The 18,906-nt window shown below is 44.5% G+C and overlaps 2 protein-coding genes across 5 annotated transcripts; both read left to right on the top strand.

Annotated features, from left to right (window-relative positions):
- The first annotated feature begins 284 nt into the window (after nt 1-284).
- ccdc6b (coiled-coil domain containing 6b) lies at nt 285-12,028 on the top strand. The gene is made up of 9 exons (XM_027009424.3): nt 285-598; nt 2,467-2,616; nt 3,837-3,965; nt 4,184-4,287; nt 4,517-4,677; nt 5,609-5,765; nt 6,149-6,249; nt 7,345-7,466; nt 9,800-12,028. Exons 1-9 carry the CDS (start codon nt 344-346, stop codon nt 9,962-9,964), a joined length of 1,344 nt encoding a protein of 447 aa, XP_026865225.2. The 5' UTR covers nt 285-343; the 3' UTR covers nt 9,965-12,028.
- A 1,108-nt stretch (nt 12,029-13,136) lies between these two features.
- slc16a9b (solute carrier family 16 member 9b) lies at nt 13,137-18,385 on the top strand. 4 transcript variants are annotated; one of them, XM_027009460.3, is made up of 7 exons: nt 13,137-13,517; nt 13,614-13,930; nt 14,557-14,790; nt 15,509-15,652; nt 15,970-16,065; nt 16,197-17,033; nt 17,198-18,385. In XM_027009460.3, exons 3-7 carry the CDS (start codon nt 14,583-14,585, stop codon nt 17,374-17,376), a joined length of 1,464 nt encoding a protein of 487 aa, XP_026865261.2. In that variant the 5' UTR covers nt 13,137-13,517; nt 13,614-13,930; nt 14,557-14,582; the 3' UTR covers nt 17,377-18,385. The 4 variants fall into 4 exon arrangements, with proteins under 4 accessions (XP_026865261.2, XP_081553854.1, XP_081553853.1 ...); XM_081697728.1 differs by lacking the exon at nt 13,614-13,930; XM_081697727.1 differs by lacking the exon at nt 13,137-13,517 and having other exon boundaries at nt 13,532-13,930.
- The last annotated feature ends 521 nt before the right edge of the window (nt 18,386-18,906 follow it).

The raw sequence follows: 18,906 nt of genomic DNA, 5'->3' as shown, positions 1-18,906 counted from the left end.
GAATAGAAACCACGTACCCAGACCCCGTTTTATAGACTCCAGTGTGTAAATCATGTCCTGTACGTGGAGGTGTGGTAGGGGGATTCTCCTGAAAACAAAACTAAGCACGCGACACATGAATATAAATACGTTACACATTAATATAAATACGCAACACATTACGTTACTGTTCCCCGTGCCAAATAAAATCGACACTGGGATTTTTAACTTCGCCTGATTTAGTTTTTTTTTAAACTGTTTTTTCTTGACTGTCATTGTTGGAAGTTTTCTGAGGGGGTCGCTCGTCCCGCGCTTGGCGAGCGCACCGCCACCTCGCGCTGCCCCAGTCCGACGCTTGGGGTGGATGATGGCGGACAGCGCGAGCGAGAGCGACACGGACGGCGCGTGCGGCGGCTCGACGGTTCCTCCGTGCGCCTCGTCGTCCTCCGGCGAGCCGGGCGTCGTGATCTCGCCGTTCCGCCTGGAGGAGCTGACGAACCGCCTGGCGTCCCTGCAGCAGGAGAACAAGGTGCTGAAGATCGAGCTGGAGACGCTGAGGCTGAAGTGTAAAGCCCTGCAGGAGGAGAACCGAGACCTGCGCAGGGCCAGCGTCACCATCGTAAGGCGGGCTACCGTGGCGTGTGGTGTGTGTTTTAATCGAGTTTTTAATCGTGTGGTGTGTGTTTTAATCGAGTTTTTAATCGTGTGGTGTGTGTTTTAATCGAGTTTAAATCGTGTGTGTATGTGTGTGTTTAATCGAATTAAATTTAGCGAGATTGATCCGTTTTGTCACTGTTTTGCTAGCCTAGCTAGGCGCTGAGGATAAAGGTGTTGGGATCGATATGTTACCATAGCTAGCTAATGACAGATTGTGGTCAGTTATGATAACGTTTCTAACTTTCATGTAACATCTTTCGCGTTTTATTTGATATTAATTCGCTAAATACTAGCAGGGAATTAGTCATCGGGCTGTTAGCTAATCAGCTCCTCAACCCTCATGTCGTGTGAGCTTCGTTTACAGGCTGACTAGGCTAAGATATCTTAGGCAGCTAACCTAGGTCACAGGTTCTATTCGCGTCTTCGTTAACGATCTGGGATTTTCACTACTGATGTTGACATCCTAAAAAAGCTTTAGCGGTATTTGGCTAGTAATGGGACGCCACCTGACCCGAGGGTCCAGGGAAGGAGCGCTAGCCAGCTAAACAGGTCGGTTCGGGTCGGTTGGGCCCTTGGTGATGGTTTTGTGCCCTGTAGCTAGCGCGGTTTCTTAATTAAGCAAACAGAACACTCCATAATATAAACTATTACAGTAACGCAGTGACTGATTGACGTATATAACGTAAATTGAATATAAAACGTGAGTGCAAACCATGGGTGAGACTCGTAAGATTTACTTTGTTTTTGCTGTAATTGCACATTCTCTGAGCTGTCTAGGTTAGCTGCGTCTCTCTAAGATAGCTGGCATGCTATGGTTAACGCTTGAAATGGCATTTTGCTGGAAAAGATGTTATTAATATGTTGAGTGTACATCTGCAATGTTATTTTCGGATCTTATTTAGCTGTAGAAATAAGATGCCAGCTGCACATCTTGACAAGCAGTTAGAAGTCAGAAGTCTGTGCAGCGTGAGCTCGGTCCAGATTAATCCCCAACCTACTTTGCAACGTCTGATGCTTAGACTCGAGTTGTAATGGTTCCGCTTGTAGCACTAAACACACAGAACATTTTACTATCTGTGCTGTAGCTTCAGTTCTCTACCAGGAAAAACAAAATAAGTTTTGCAAAACACAATATGATCCATCTGCCTTTGAATAATATCATATACACCATGTGGAGAAGTATTGATACCATTGATGATACATCAGCTTTATCCATAGAAAAAAAAATCCATAAATCTCTATAGTGGGATTTATTATTTTATGTGATCCAGATAGTGGTAGTTTTTTATATAACACTAACAAATATATTGAGAAAATGTCAACTTGCTTCTGTATAGTAACGTTACAGTTTTGTGACACTGAAATAATTAAATAAAATCTTACAAGTTTCTTTTCTTACAACACATCAAAAATATTTATTATACTAAACCCTGTCCTTGACCTAGTTTTTACGGAATTTAACTACCTCTGAGCCGAGCTCCTTGTGAAGCTCAGAAAGTGGGGCTTACATCCAGAAAATGTTTGATGGTTGAAGGTCATGGGGCCTGAACTTAATCAGTCACTACACAGACACTGCAAAGTGTGAGACAGTCTGCTCCTAAATGTTTGGTAACATTCCAACTTAACCATCCACCTGTTGTCATATTTCTGTTATTTCCATGGTTTCCCATTACTGCTTCCTTCAGTATTGAATTGCATGGTTTCATGTGTTCTGTGTTTTGGGGAGCTAACCACAGTCTTTGTGAACAACAGGAAAGGAACCTTGACGTTTAATATGCAAGCGGTGTTCTGGAATGATTTTTCAATTTTTCCTCCTTTTGTGCTCTACAGCAAGCCAGGGCAGAACAAGAAGAGGAATTCATCAGTAACACCCTGTTCAAGAAGATTCAGGCTCTGCAGAAGGAGAAAGAAACGCTAGCCGTCAATTATGAGAAGGAAGAGGAATTCCTTACCAACGAGCTGTCAAGAAAACTTATGCAAGTGAGTGAGATCACCTCGTGGTTCCGTCTTTGTCCTCAGTAGGCTGCTAGACCACGAGCCCACCAAAACCAACCTGTTCATGACACATGGAGCAGTTGTCATGCTGAATTCAGCAGGGGATAAAAGAAGCTTCTAGAAATTGCAGATCACGTAGTGTGTGCAGGGTGTTGTGGCAAAGCAGTTCTTTTTATATGCTTCAACTTGAATTAGTAGGGTTTCTATAACAGCTTATCCAGAGAGGCATTTCCTTTGCAGGCAGTGTACTACTCAATGATAAGGCAGCACAGATCTTTTGTTCAAGCTGTGTAGATACAAGACATTACGTACAAGTGTTTCAGTGAAACTGACCTCCCTTTTGGATCTGTTGGGTGGGAAAGTCGGGTCTCGGTCATTTTCAGTTCATTTAGGTGTAACTGTAATGACTGTTTGGAAATGCAGAAATATCTTTGACAGCACATGTAGACATAGTCATCTGCTTTAGGGAATATTTTGGGTATGTTTTTGTGTCTTTTTGTCTGTGCGTGCCTGTTTTCCCATCTCTCCGTGAGTGTGGGAGTCTAAAACTGATGTCATTGGGGTGCAGATCTTTGCATGACCTTTGATAAGATCCCTCCGTCTTACAACAAAGCAGTAAGAATGCTTGAGGCTTAAGGCTTGAATAGCCCTCCCTCTCTCTCTCTCTCTCTCTCTCTCTCTCTCTCTCTCTCTCCTCCCCCTCTCTCTCTCCTCCCCATCTCCGTACCATCTCTCTCTCTCAATTTCAATTCAGTAAGCTTTATTGGCATGACCATATGCAGAAACAGTATTGCCAAAGCAGTATTAAAACATTAATTAACCTTTGCATTTACGGAAATTAAGAATTGTTATAATAAAGAACTGTAATTGCTATGAAGTAATTGAAAAAAGTGAAAAGAAAGGAAAATAAAATAAGGATGGGGAAAAAAGAATGAGAGACAGTGTTTATGAACTGGGCAGTATAGTCTGTGTGTGTGTTACTACTTACTGTGTTATGACGGGCAGATATATATCGCTTTCTTTTCTCCTAATAGGATGGGCAGTTTTCAGTTTTTGATAGACATTTAAATTTGGGGTGAATCATCTCAAATTTTGTAAAGAAAATTTGTCGTATTTAGTTGAATGTTTCACATTCAGTGAGAGAATGCAGTTTTATCTCTGCAGTGTTGTATTTACATCTCCCTTTCTCTCTGTCTCCCTCTCAGCTCCAGCATGAGAAAGCCGAGCTGGAGCAGCACTTGGAGCAGGAGCAGGAGTTCCAGGTCAACAAGCTGATGAAGAAGATCAAGAAGCTGGAGAACGACACCATCTCCAAACAGCTCACCTTAGAACAGGTGCCCTACCACTGGCAGGGGCCGCCCACCTGACAGTAGGTCAGGCTTTCTATTCCAGAACTCCCCAGTAAGCTTAAATCCCTGTGCCTTAGTATTGATAGAGATGAACTGAGTGAGTACTGAGTGAGTACTGAGTGAGTCCGATTGTAGGTGGCTGACCTTCTGCTTACAGGTTAGTACCTTTTAGTAAAGCTTGTTTGTCTTTTCCCCCCTTGCAGCTCAGGCGAGAGAAGATTGACTTGGAAAACACATTGGAGCAGGAGCAGGAGGCCCTGGTCAACCGGCTGTGGAAGCGCATGGACAAGCTGGAGGCAGAGAAAAGGTCAGTGGTGGTGTGTTCTTCGCAAACGCCCCAGAGCACCAGCATCTGTTTAATGAGGTAACCCTTCCTCCATGTGCTTAGGAGACAAGACCAAGCTATGGGCAAGAACTAAAAAGGCACTTTGAATATATAAATGTTGCTCTAATAAGTGGCAGGATTTTATGTGTGTGTGTAACCATGGAATTAAGCAGTCTCACAGCAGGAGCGACACGCTGTCCTGCCTCCACAGGATCCTGCAGGAGAAACTGGACCAGCCGGTGTCCGCCCCGCCGTCGCCCAGGGACATCTCTATGGAGATCGACTCCCCGGAGAACATGATGAGGCACATCCGTTTCCTGAAGAGCGAGGTGGAGAGGCTGAAGAAGAACCTCCGCACGGCCGAGCTGCAGCGTGAGTGCCGAGCGCATCGCGTTGTTCCTCCACCTCTGCATGAAACGCTGCTGACGTTAAAGGGCTGGCTGCTATTTGCGCTGCTGGTGCAGACGGTGTTTCTCTCGCCGTCCACTAGATGGAGCCGTGAAGTCCTTTGCGGCCGACTAAGCTGACAAAAGTCTTGACTCAGTTTACTCACACCTGCAAATAAAGTGAAATTCTTCAGTATTTAAGAGGGCAGGCAGATAGCTCGTGCCCAGGTGGGTACCATGGGATATTGTGAATATTCTCACTAATGTTGGTTGTAAGGCCATCAGATAGCCACTTGCTTTAATGAGCAAGAACAAGAGTTCCTCCAATCTGTTTTATAGTTCATGTGATTATATAGATCATATAGTTATTCCCTTTCCTTTAGTCCTGCATTCTCCATTCAGCCCCGTTCCAAAGTTCCTCTCCAAAGTCCTGCATAATTAGCACTTGGCCTCCTTTCTATGTCTAGTACACACACGAAAATTGCAAGGCAGGGGAGGACTCCCTTATTAAAGAAATTTCCTGGTTAGTTCATACAGCCGTGTTAATTGGTTAAACCAGACTGTTGAATCTTTTAGTTGCTAATGACAGATCCCAGGTCTGTGAATGATGATTTACAGCCTTATTCCTGCTTGTCAGAGTGCAAACTAAATAAAATAATTTAAAACCAGTTTGTGTTCTTAAATTATTTGCAAATGCACATGTAGACTTCTCCTTCACCATGAGACTTTATTGTTTATTCAGTTACTATAATTATTAAAATCCATCTGAATAAACTGTGACTTGCTATGTATGTATGTATGTGGCTTGGTCTACTTGGTGCAGATTTGAATTTACTTTTTCTCTCAAGGGATGTGATTCTGTGGTGTTTCTGCACTGTTGTGGTGTTAAAGTGTGTGTTTGTATGTGTGCGTGTCAGACACAGAGAAGCGGGCCCAGTACATCGAGGAGGAACGGATCATGCGCGAGGAGAACCTGCGTCTACAGAGGAAGCTGCAGCGGGAGGTGGAGCGCCGTGAGGCTCTGTGCAGACAGCTCTCCGAGAGTGAGTCCAGCCTGGAGATGGACGATGAGAGGTGGGCCTCAGGGGACAGCCCAGGACCGGGGGGCTGTGGGGAAGCGCTTCACGTCTGTGTGGGTGGCCAAGCTTGGACATGAAGAAGGGCATTTGTAGTTCTCCAGCCATCTGAGAGCTTGTCGGCAGACTCAGAGCCCACAGAGCTGTGTGAGAACAGGCTACACAGACTCCAGCGCTTGTGATATTTATTTGAGGCATATAATATTCAGTTGTAAATTCATAAAATGAATGTTCATGGAGACCATGGCAAACCACAGCCTATAAGGATCATCTAGCTGTCACAGACCTCTGCTGTCAAATTTGGAAATAGCTCTGGCAGCGTGTAACAGACTGATTAGTGGATCAGTATGAATATCTGATATTTGCTCTGTCCTTTTGTAGGTACTTCAACGAAATGTCGGCCCAGGGTCTTCGTCCTCGCACAGTGTCCAGTCCGATTCCGTACTCACCCTCCCCGAGTTCCAGCAGACCCATATCACCAGGTGTGCACCCACCCGTATATGTATACACACACACACAGTTCCATTGAATCAGTCCATGGACTGCTTTATCGCTACTGAGGTTTTGTAATTTGAGCCAGTGTAATCAGGTTGAGCCATCTTTACAGAAAGTGTTGCTGTGTAGTCAGTGAAACAGGATTCTCGGCTTCAGGGATCGTTCCCTGCTGCCTGCCAGTACAGCCACTTGTCTTCTGCTCTCCTTACAGATTTCTGGATCATAGATCAAGGAGACCATGAACAAAGTCAAATTCCTTTATATAGAATGTTTTACAACAGATGTTGTCACAAAGCAGCTTTAAAAATGTCCAAGCCCCCAATGAGCAAGACAAGGGTGACAGTGGCAAGGAAAAACTCCCTAGAGCACGAAGAAGAAACCTTGAGAGGAACCAGGTCTCAGAAGGGGGGCATCCTCCTCTGGCTGACAGTGGTCACCACAATAATAACAATATTGACAATAAGGAGCAGAGTAGGTAGGAGAGAGAAAGGAAAAATATATAATAATAGAAATAAAGAAATATGCACACATTTGATATGAACACAGTTGGTGCAACCCTGTTGGTGAATGTTAGATGTTAGTTTCTAAAAACGTTGATGAAGGGGCATTTTTAAAGGCTGTACTGTGTGAACGACAATACAAGTTACATTCTACACTCTTCATCTACAGTTGGTTCTGAGCCATTTGGTGAAGGAGCGGAAAGTCGTGTGTGTCAGTGTTAATGTCAGGGTTAATAGTCCATGGATGTAGGGTCGGTTTATCTGATTTTTGGATTGGCCTTCCTTGTGCATGAAAACAGCCAGCCAAATGTAATCTTTGTATACACACACTGGGCTTTAAACAGCCTGAACAAAGTGAGGTGTGAACATGTGGGAAAGTAGGCTAAACAATACTTAAACAATACTCAGTAACCAGTTCTCACCTCTAACCTTTAATATTGAAATATGCAATATGGTTTACTATATTTTTACTAGGTAGTTTGTCAGGTGGGCCACCAAGTTAAACGTTACTGAAAGTTGTTCATACCATTTTTACATGCTAATTATATAAAATTTGTGTGCGTGCGTGCATTCCTCTTGCAGGCCTATCCTTTGCCAGTCACACAGTGGGCTTTACCCCTCCAACTACACTGACCCGGGCAGGCATGTCCTACTACAACACGCCTGGCCTGCACGTGCACGTGGGGGCCTCACATGGAATTGCGGTGAGTCACTCGAAACCCTCTCTGTCTCTCTGCATATGTGCAAACATGCGTGTTTCATGTGAGTCACCCCGTTTAACTTCCCTGAAGACGTTGTTGGTAAACCTAGCACATGCCCTGCTTCTCCCCTCTAGAGAGGCGGCACTTCTGGGAAGCAAAGCGCACTGAGTGTGCAGCCAAGTGCTCATGTAGTTCTTCCTGTTCCACAAATGAGATAAAACAGGCTGATGATGAGTTGATGAGTTTTTTTGCCCCAGAACTTCTAAAGTTCTTTGTGCAGTTTCCATGGTTACTCAGAATGTTTCCTAGCAACCTTACATGAGGGACGAATGCTGAAAAACTGAATAATTGAGTTATTGTGGTTGAAATAGACTTTTTTGGCTGGTTTATTTGTTCTAACTACGTATCAGAGCAGCTGCACATTGACTGTGCCGTTCATGGTTGGCTGAGCCTGGTAACATCATGTCCTCATCTGAACATGCCAGCTGGCAGACCTATAAACACACATACCACAGGACTGGAAACAAATACCTTTTCATTTGGTGCAGCTTAGGTGCAGGTTTGGGGTACCATTGATCAGTGGTCAGATTCTCACCAGCGGGTAGCTGTTGTCTCTGTATGTTTGGGTGGAAAATTCCCTGTCCATTCCAGTGTGTAAACACTCCAGCAATGCTGTACCTGATGCACACACTGCCATCACCAGCACGTCGTGGTTAACGCTGCACTGAAAATGATCTGCCAGAATACTAGTTGAACAGTGTTGCTGAAGGGGGAAGAGGATGGATGATGAGTGGTGCGCCACCAGGTGTGTCTGTAGCCGCAGGCCGTCCCACCAGGTGTGTCTGTAGCCGCAGGCCGTCCCACCAGGTGTGTCTGTAGCCGCAGGCCGTCCCACCAGGTGTGTCTGTAGCCGCAGGCCGTCCCACCAGGTGTGTCTGTAGCCGCAGGCCGTCCCACCAGGTGTGTCTGTAGCCGCAGGCCGTCCCACCAGGTGTGTCTGTAACAATAGGCCATTTGTATGATGTGGTGACTAGTGTGCTTTTCTCATTGTGAATCAGAAAATGTCAGGAGGCAAACACTAAATAATGTTGTCCATTGGTGCTGTTGTCAAATCCTTCGAACAGGCTGTCAGTGCTGCATTGGACTAAATTAACGTCGTCTTCATCTGTCAACAGGAGTCATAATGGGTGGAGTCACCTGAGGGTTTGAGTGTGAATTGCTAAGTTGTGTGGACTGAAGTGCCGTGTGATGAGGGGGTGTCTGCCAGTCTACTCTCACCACCTTTACTCTGATAGTATTGAAACAGTCGTACCACTGGATGAAGCAAGAAGGAATGCACAGCTAAATCATTTTGTCCTGCTGTGAGTTGAATGCGGACGTCACATTTATGTACCTAGGTGTCACTCCGAGCCAGTGTGTCACCTCTAAATTTACATTTATGGCATTTAGCAGATGCTCTTATCCAGAGTGACTTACAAAAGTGTTTTGTCATTTCTTCATAGAATACATCCTAGTACAGTAAAGTAGGTTGGAGTCCAATATACCAGTGATCTAGAATATTGTAGAAATACAGGGATGAATGCTGATGCCTAGAAGTACAAAATACATAAGGAGAAGCCATGAGAAGATATTACATCACCAAAAGAACAAGTACATGAGAAGAGAAGAGGGCCTAATACTGAGCCCTGTGAACACTGGTGCAGAGTCTACATGGATTGGATGTGGATCCTCTCCATGTTACCTGATAGGACCGTCCCTCCAGATTGGCTCTGCATGGAAATGGTTTCAGTCCTATCACACCGAGGCTGGAGAGAGCAGAGAGGAGAATGTTGTGGTTTGCTGCGCCTCTAAGAATGTCAGTCCAGGCTGCAAAGGTGCCATCTCCTCCTGATGTACCTGCGTGGAGGGCTTTGTGCTGCACATATCACAGGATGCACATCCTTCCTTACTGTTTTGTTGCACTTTATTATATTGGGTTTTAAAATGTCCAGCTGTATGCTGTGATGGAGTCAGCACTTCGATAATAACAGGAAAGGAAGGACAGTCCTGTTTGTCTTACACAGCATGATTTAAAGTCTTTTAAGACCTTTCCCAAACATTTTGAAGATATTTGGCTTCTGAGAAGTGGGGTTTGTGGGGGGAGGTTGAGAATGTAATGCTACTGTGAGAATGTAATGTTTTTCCCTTGTGTGTCAGTTTTTTTTCTTCCCTAGTGTTGAGCACATATTGTCTGTTTTCAGCCTGTCCAGAAAAAGCGCTTTTCCTTATTTTCCGTGCTCTTACCGGACGTCTGTTTGAACTCTTCCTCCCAACCCCCACCCCTCCCCCCTCTGCAGAGGCCGTCGCCAAGAAGAAGCAACAGTCCGGACAAGTTCAAGCGTCCGACCCCCCCTCCTTCTCCCAACACCCAGGCTGGGGTGGTGCAGCCCGGACCTCCTCCGCCCCCGGCCCCCGCGCATCTGGCCAGCATTCATGCGGCACCGCCAGCCTCCCAGCCGTAGGGCCCTGGGATTGAACCTGCACCGGGGCTCCTGCATCACTACCCTCTGTACATGGAGTCGCCTTCCTCCTCTTGCACTGAGAATCATATAGGCGTCACTGTGATTCTCTACTGTGTTCATCAGTTTTTTTTTTAGGTTTTTGTTTCCTGATTTATTCCATCCACCAACCCTGTGCAGCTCTTTGGTCATAACATCAATTGCAACACTAAACTGGCTCCTTGTTTTTCCTTTCTTTTTTTTTTTGAAATGTGGAGGGTTCATGGCTCTTGGTGAAGTGCACGCTCACTTTTGTGAGTGTGAGGGAGGGAAACACTCACCAGTCCGGCATTCCTCTTGGCCCTGGGTGAGGTTTTTGTCCAGCGCAGAGACCACAGACTATGTGAGCCCTGCCCCCGAACCCACCCTAACTTTGCTTACAGACAACTAATTGAACGCAAGGTACTGGTAAGGAAAAGGCGAAATGCATAACGCTAGTTTTTTGTTTGTCGTCCCCCATCCCCGACACCCTCCATGTTGCTGTGTGTAAATTTGAGGCCGGCAACAGTGCTGCTGAGAGACCGCTGGGCGGGGAATCGTAGGACTGTGTGGCACAGTGCTTCAGGTGGAGGTTGAGCATGCACAGGGGCTCTGCCGCCAGTCTGGCACTCACCACCCCACCGCTTGTGAATCAAGATGATCAGTCAGAGACGTGGTGGCATCGGAGTCCACTCTGCTCGTGCCTAATGGAGGGGGAAACCCACTCACGCAGTCGAATGCGTTTGCTAGATCTGGATGTGAATGAAGAGGGTGTATTTACCTGGCCCGGCCTGAGCAGGCAAACCATTTTTTTTGTTTTTTTGTTTGTTTTTCCTTATAAGCTCTAAGGGAGAAAGAATAGTTTACATATATGCTGCTGTTGGTTTATTGCACAGATTGAATGTGCTGACTCAGCACGTGTACTGGTGCACCTGCTGTTGTGAGCAGGTGCTTGTGTGTGTCGTAATGAAATGCCTTGGTCCAGAGGGAAACAGAGCGGAGCACGTAGATTCTTGTCCTCAGTTCTTCTCCACCCAGATTTTTTCCTAAACAGTGTCTAACTGGCACCACTGTGACTTTTGCTCCACCTACCCTTCCAGAATGTGTTGTTGAAGTACAGCTTTGTGGATTGATTTTAAAAAGATTTGTATTGCATACCCCCTCGAGACACAACTCACTCAGTGAGAGAAAGTGTAAATAGAACCTCTTCTTTTTGTAAGCTTTGTGAAGTGTGCAGGGAAGGTTAGTCTGTTTCGAAGCATTTGAACCTGTCCTCATGCCTCCTGTGTGTTTGTGATCGCGTCTTAGACCCTGTCCATGGGTGATGCTAGCTTTCACTCATTTTCATGACCGGTTTCACTTTACCAAATGCCTATCAGTTAGTGCAGCTAAAATGCAGAACAAGAAAATCAAGCACTTACTGTATATAGTGAAAAATGCTAATTTATCGCAAAATCGCAGTGGATCAACGAAATCAGTGGAATGAAGATAAAATTGCTGGTACTAAGCATTTCCATTGTAGTTGAGGCCCTGACATTTCGAGAGATTCTGGGTCTAAGTGACGCCAGCTCTGCCACTCTGAGAGAACATGGCTACTGAGTGACTGACTCGGTACAAGTGTGTCGTTCATGGGTGTATGTGTGGTGTTTTTGGTTTTCTTTGTCATGCAAATCTGTCATAAGACCCTGGAAACCAGGGATGATTTTTTTTTATTTAAAAAAATTCTTTGTTTACCTTTTTATTCATTTCAATGTAAATATTCATTTAGATGTTGAGAGGAAAAAGAAGTATTTAGTTTTACCCTGAAGTGTTCACATGCATTTCTAGTTTGGGTTTCTGGTTTTACAAGAGGTTGGATTACACCAGTTTTGTTGTTACCGTTTTCTTTTTAAGACAATTGACGAATGAATGTAACTTTTTCTCATGTTTTACTGCTGTCTTTAATGGGTGGGACACCTTTGAGCCTTAACTCACTGTGGTATTGCTAAATGTAAGCATTATCTAGCTTATCCCCACATCAAATAATTAAAGCCTTAATATGTGGTCCCATTTGTCTATACGTGATTTTGATTTTGCAAACCAGACAGACACCAACAGTGAATTGGTTATAAAGGAAAGACTGATTGTATTAATATCAACAGAAAACTGATATGTAGGGAGATTCTGTACAGGGTGGGGTGAGACCCCAAAAAAGTCATATCCATTCAGCCTTTCTTCCATCTATCAGGTTTCGCGTGCGTGCAGTAGTTACTGGGATGCTTGTTCTGTTTCCGTGCTTCCTGCAGTAGCAGAGCTACTCCTCCCATCTCCTGGGTTTCATCTTGTGTAAACGAGGGCTGGTCACTTTCAGATGCCTGGTCAGACATACTGAGAACTGATGTCTGTTAATGCAAACTGATCTGATGTATTGCACTTTACCAAAATAATGCATACATTTATAGTTTAACTCGGACTTAAAATGTGTTAAAATGTGTTGCATGCTTTTGGCCATAAAAGCAGGTCCATGTTGATGATCTGGGAACGTCGGCTATAGTCTCTTCTCTGCCATCGTGGTCATATCTGTCAGTATTTTTAACGGTGTCACTCTGCGTTTCTTGTGTGTTCATTGTAATCGTATGTGTGACAGTTGGTGTATCTGTCTGCCAAAGGCCAGGATGCCACACTTTTTATTGCAGCAGTATCTTATGTAACAAACATGGCTCACAGCTGATGAGCTCCCACAGCATTGAGTTTTATGATGTTTTCCAGTGTCATATCTGGTCTGAAGACCTTTGTGGCCTGAATATTAACTGAGATATTAATTTCTTGTAAACTGTATCCAGAGCAGTCTGCATGTTCATGTATGGAATACCTGTTTTGTCTTGCATTTAGGCAGACAGGTAAGTGAATTTAGAGCAGATTCACATCCTCAGTGCAAAGTGACTGTCATGAGAGAAGGGCAGTCAGCCTTTATACAAATGCCACAAACAGACAGTTCTAGAGCAATGTATAGATATAAAGTTATATTTTGGGGAGAACTCGGCTAGTTAGGACGTTCCTAAAAGTAATTTCAGATTTAATGGACAATTCAGTAAAATTTTCTGTTTTCTAAAAGTTACATTGACCACAGGGTCAAATGTCATCCAAGGCAGAAGTGGCATCCTTGAAACAGCGCCCTGCGGCAACGAGTTTTAATAACCGGTTTGGACTGGAAGCGTGGCAGCGATAGATATACCGCATTATACCGCACAGATAATAGACGAAGCACATGTTTAATATGTACAAGAAAAACGCTGAACATACGCGCTGATAGGGTCAAATGTCTTTTTCACAGCAGAGCTGAGACAAGACAGCAGAGGCACCGAGCAGTTTGAAGAATGGCGCAATGGCAAAATAAATAACTAAATAAATAGTACAGAAGCCGACAAATCGTGGCATTAAAAGATTGTGAGATCTAGTGTTGCCTTGTGAAATTTGCCTTGGGAAATCTTTCCTTGTATTGTCAGCAATTCCATTTAAAGGTAATAATGTCAAAATGCTGAAGATGGTTAAATTAATGGTGAGTAAAGGCAATACTGAAATACAATACCATTTCAGTAAAACAAGAGGCAAGGTTTGTTACAATGTTCTTTTATATCTTTTGACACTGTTAAAGATGAGGAAGTTGGAGCATCGAATTTTAGCGAGACCAGCGAGAACAGCTTCAAACCGGTTTCAGCGTTTGCCAACAAAAGCGGCACCTACAGCACTTTGGGCTTTTAGTGGAGCCAGAGCAGACCGGCTGGGCACCGTGTCCTACGTCTCCAATGCTCAAACTGAACATATGCCTAACGTTATCTAATGTTTTATTGTCAGTCGTACAAAACGGCATGATATCACGAACATTTTGCCTAGTGCGCCAAAGAGCCAGTTCAACACCTTACTGCGCTCTTTAGAACGGCGTTATTACTGCGACTGGCTGCAAATATTTGGGTAAGTGTAATTTTAGACCTAAACGTAATAATACTTTATAATACTGGAAAACGTTTCAAAACAATATATTATGCGGAACGTTACTGGGAAAAATGCTCAAACTTTTAATAGTTTTTTAATGTAACACACTTCTGTGTTCGGTTTGTTCGTTTCATTATGCCAAATAGATCTAGGCCTAGGTTGATTGTTTTCTGCGGTTAAATGTTATGTTTTATGTCTGACTTGTGTCTGATTACTATGCAGACAAAAAAGTAATGGATTGTAAATTTCGTGATGTCTGGAAGCGCTCGAAGTTAGCGGTTACGGTGTTGCGCGTCATTGCGCGGCATAAATGCGCTTTTCAAAATCTCCTGTTCGAATCCCGCAGTAAATAACATATAGATCTCCAGAGCTTGGACTGTAGTCCTGGTAGAAAGTAATTAGATTTATAAGTTGATAAATTGTGCTGGTAAAGGTGGTATTTATGGTATAAGACAGACGTTACCAGGGTAGCAGGAAGGAACATCCTGAAGGATGTTTTTTTTTTTCTGGCTACACCATGTGGCACTGTTTCTGTATTTCATATGGTCTCTTGCAATGTAGCCACACTGCATTTACCACAAACGCTTGGCATCTCTCTCTCTCAGGATCTCCTTCAAGAACTCAGCATCTAATGATGAGTCCTCAGAACTCAAAGCAAGCCCTGGATGGGGGTTGGGGCTGGGCCATAGTGGCAGCCTCATTCATGGCTCAGCTTCTGGCCTATGGCTCCCCCCAGTCTGTGGGGGTGCTCTACCCAGAGTGGCTGAGTGCTTTCCAAGAGAGCAAGGGGATGACTGCATGGGTTGGATCGTTAGTGTCTGGGATTGGACTTATTGCCAGTAAGTTCACATACTATATGCTGTATCTTATGATCAACTGCTATTGTGCTTTCGTGGCAGAATGCTCACACCCCAGGTATAATTCACCCCAGATATAATGTAGAACCTAATGGGAACTCTTGTGTAAATGCATGCAACCCCACCCCCCAAGCATAACCTCCCTTCCATCATATGCAGTGTTTGTCTGTCATTCATACTGAATATTAATTTGATCATAATATCAACAGGCCATAACCCAATTCATGAAACGCCACTTCTGTTGGTTTTTTTTTTGGTTTTTTTTGTACAGACTTGGCAAAGCAAATGACGAATTAAAAATGTCAGTGTGGATTTCATGTTTTCCTTTCACTGACCTTGGTGTTAGGTCATTCTCATCAGGTGTTATCCAGTCTCAGTGTGGAACAGGCCAACAGTCATATGAAAGAAAGAACAGTCTTTCAGTACATCAGTTTCAACATGCCATTGGCAACCCAATGGTTCCTTCTGTGCTATTGTTCCAATTCAGTGTTAGCTGAGAGACTTGGCAGGATGTCTACTCTGGAGCAATACAAGTTTCCCGATTTGGCTTCAAGCCTGCATGGCATTTTTGTGTACTGTATGGCGCTGTATAGGCAAGCCTTCCCACTCACTGTAAACTGGGATCAAGTGTATAAACCTTTGGGTATTAACAACCGTCTTGCTCTCCCTAACAGGTTGACGCTCTGCTCCCTGTGTGCAGGTCCCATCTGCAGTGTTTGTGTGGTGAACTTCGGTGCCAGGCCAGTCACCATTTTTAGTGGTGTCATGATCTCTGGAGGCCTCATGCTCAGCGCCTTCGCGCCAAGTGTCCACTTCCTCATGTTCTCCTACGGTGCCATTGTTGGTGGGTAGTGCTGAGATGATAACCCTTCTCGTTTTATGGCAGTGAACTTAAGCGTGTGTTCGAACACAGACTGCCTCTACTTTTAATCATGCCAGGTGCATTTGTTTATGTACAGGATGTATGAGAGATGTACATCTTCTCTCACATATACACAGACATGGTCTAATGTAGCGTGAGGAGTTATAGCAGTGTCAGGTGACAACTATGGAAACAGACAGGATCATGCGTTCCTGTACAGTCACATTGTTGTCATTCACCATGTAATGCACTGTATCACGTTACTCTGCTAACGTTACCTCGTGTTATCTTTTTCACAGGAATAGGTTGTGGACTTCTGTATGCTGCTACTGTGACCATCACATGCCAGTACTTTGACAAAAGGCGGGGCCTCGCTCTTGGCATTGTTACAATGGGTAAATGCCACAGTCTGCAGTAAATGGAATGCAATACCCGTGTAATACCATGAAATAAGACTGCATGCAATTACATAGCATGCATAATTCCGCACTGAAATGCAGCATTTACCGTGGTCCCTTCTCAACAGGCACAAGTGTTGGGGGATTCCTTTATGCCACTGGCCAGAACGAACTCATTGAGCTTTTCGGCCTTGATGGCTGCTTGCTGCTCATCGGCTCCTTTGCACTGAACATCGTCGCCTGTGGTGGGCTGATGAGGCCTTTGCACTTGCCGGCGTACTACCTCAAGCAGAGGGCCGCCCTGGTCGAGCTGTCCAAGGACAAGCTGAGGGAGATGGCCCTGGAGAGAACCGGCTCCATTAGAAAGAGCCTGGCCGACCCACTAATCGCGGCCGAGGCCGGTGCCCCGTTGACCCACAAGCGGAAGAAAACCCTGAGCTGCTCCACCCTGGCCGAGCTGTTCAAAACTCTGCAGAGATGTTGCTCAGAGTATACGCGATCTCTGGTGGCACGGCTGAGTGAGCGTGTCTTCGTGGCCATGTGCGCCGCCCTGTTCCTCTACAGCCTGGGCGCCTTCCCGCCGCTCCTCTTCCTGGAGGATGTGGCACAGAGCCAGGGCCTGATGGAGGGCGTCAGCGTCATCCCGCTGGTCTCCATCTTTGCCGTGGCCGGCGGCGTGGGCAAGCTGCTGCTGGGTGTACTGACCGATGTGCGCTGGATTAACAGCGCCGTCCTCTATGCCTTCACGCTAGTGGGCAGTGGCGCGGCGCTGCTGGCCATCCCCGGCACCAGGAGCTATGCGGGCCTCCAGGTCATCTCGTCCGTGCTGGGGTTCTTCTCAGGGAACTGGTCCATCACACCCTACATGACCACCAAGGTGGTGGGAGTGGAGCGTCTCACCGAAGCGTACGGGATCTTGATGTTCTTTGGCGGGATGGGGATCATGCTGGGGCCACCAGTCGTGGGTAAGCGCAGCCATTTTCCTCCCCAGCATAAATCCATAAAAACACTGGAAATCCATTAACTTGGAGTTAGAAACAAAAAAGCTTTTCCTTATGGGTTGTGTGGTCCTATAAATTACTGCTGGCCCAAACAGTGCTGTGGTAAAGCTTCGTGATATCTCCCACAGGCTGGATCTATGACTGGCTGCTCTCCTACGAACTGGCCTTCTATTCCAGTGGCAGCTGTGTACTGCTGGGTGGAGTGGTGCTACTGTTCTCCGCCCTGCCCTGCTGCACCGCCCGCCAGGAACCAGCCACCCAGCTCGAATCTGAGTGCACTAATGACAGAGTGACTGCCGTTGCATGAGCGGCCGACCTTTGCCCTCCCTGTTCAGTTGCCTTCCCAAGACCTCTTCCGAGCAGGAGGCCGATTTTGGTTAATCTACTTTCTTAGAATACTTTTTGCCTTATTTTTGATTTCTGGATTTCTGTAATTTGACTCAGAATTTTGAATAGACTTTTAGAAAACACCAAACACCATCTTTAGCAGATAGATTTTAGCTGGTTCAGGTCTCCTAGTTTTATGCGGTGGTAACTGAGATCACCATGTCCTGCCAAACGTCTCAGAGTATTATTTTATTTACGAGATAAAAAACATACATCTGAGATGCTTGTATGCATTTTTACACATATGCAACACTACACCTAAGGTTTTAACATTGTAACAAATATTTTTAAGTATAATGCATTTTAATGTGAATATTGCACCAAAGGTATTTTTGTTTTAATCATCCTAGACAAAGGTGGAATTGATACATAACAAATCATTTGTAAAGCACAAGGCTTTTTTACGCTGCTTCGATTTTAATAGTCATGTTGTCCATGTAGTTTTGGCCTTTCTGTATCAGAAATAGGGTACAAGGTGACTGAGAAATTGTGTGTGTGCATGTGCGTGTGTGTGTTGGATAAAGTTTCTAGTCAATTGGGCCTGACCTGTTTTCAAGAAAACTGGTTTATAGCAATATGTATGTATCATGAACATGTTTTGTCTAATAATCTTCATTCTGTTTACTCTTGAAGACAGTTTTAACTTGCACTGATATAGATCACAGTGTTGATGTTTCTGATGTCTTTGTCTCTTAGTTGTTACTTGAGCATCTCTATGATGTTATTGTTGTAAAATCCTGACAAACATCATAGAACAAACCTTTGGTCATAGTGCCCTTACACTGTGGTGTGTGATGGACCCTTACACTGTCTTAAACAATGTGACGCAGCCTGTATTATTTATGTATTTATGTATGTTTCTTACAATGCCATTCTCACTTTATAAGGTGATGTTTTTGAAATACAATTAAAAATCGCAAAGAATTGCAGACTTGACAATCAGTATCAGATCAACCTAATCAGTCATACTTATGGTACTTTTCTTTTTACAAAGAAAAACTTGATTTAAAAGCAAATATTGCCTGTGCCGTTGCTATGGACACTGTCACCACAGGAACTAATCATGGCTCCCATGGCAGAGTGAGGCACCAGGCATTGTTTACCTGTGGGGGTCTTAAGTGGAGACCTGATGGAGAATTAGAGTCTACTGAAAGTGTACATTCCATATAAAAGAAAAACAAGACATCGTTCCTATGACAGAAAGGCATTTTGATAATCTCTTACTTCACTATTATTTTTACTTATCAGGACCAGTCAGGAAAAAGTGTAATATATTTGATGTATTCAGTTTGTAAGTTGTTCTGAACAAAATTATGGCAAAGGATACAGAGCAAATATATTTTTCCTTAAACAGTTACTCTATGATACGTTTCAGAAAATATAAGAACATCTCCTTGGAGACCCATGTAACGTCTCATTGGTCAGCATCACATTACAGCTTAATTTTCAC

This window comes from Electrophorus electricus, chromosome 15, assembly GCF_041902795.1.
Source record: "Electrophorus electricus isolate QZ-2024a chromosome 15, ASM4190279v1, whole genome shotgun sequence".
NCBI classification, from domain to species: Eukaryota; Metazoa; Chordata; class Actinopteri; order Gymnotiformes; family Gymnotidae; genus Electrophorus; species Electrophorus electricus.
The sequence above is the reverse complement of the archived record's forward strand: the minus strand, read 5'-3'. Positions and strand labels throughout refer to the sequence as shown.

Coding starts and splice junctions, on each gene's coding strand:
- ccdc6b (XM_027009424.3), top strand. CDS start 344: ATGATGGCGGACAGCGCGAGCGAGAGCGACACGGACGGCGCGTGCGGC. Junction 4,288..4,516: donor AAGCTGGAGGCAGAGAAAAG/GTCAGTGGTGGT, acceptor CTGCCTCCACAG/GATCCTGCAGGAGAAACTGG. Junction 7,467..9,799: donor GGGCCTCACATGGAATTGCG/GTGAGTCACTCG, acceptor CCCCCTCTGCAG/AGGCCGTCGCCAAGAAGAAG.
- slc16a9b (XM_081697728.1), top strand. CDS start 14,583: ATGATGAGTCCTCAGAACTCAAAGCAAGCCCTGGATGGGGGTTGGGGC. Junction 15,653..15,969: donor CTCCTACGGTGCCATTGTTG/GTGGGTAGTGCT, acceptor TCTTTTTCACAG/GAATAGGTTGTGGACTTCTG. Junction 17,034..17,197: donor GCTGGGGCCACCAGTCGTGG/GTAAGCGCAGCC, acceptor TATCTCCCACAG/GCTGGATCTATGACTGGCTG.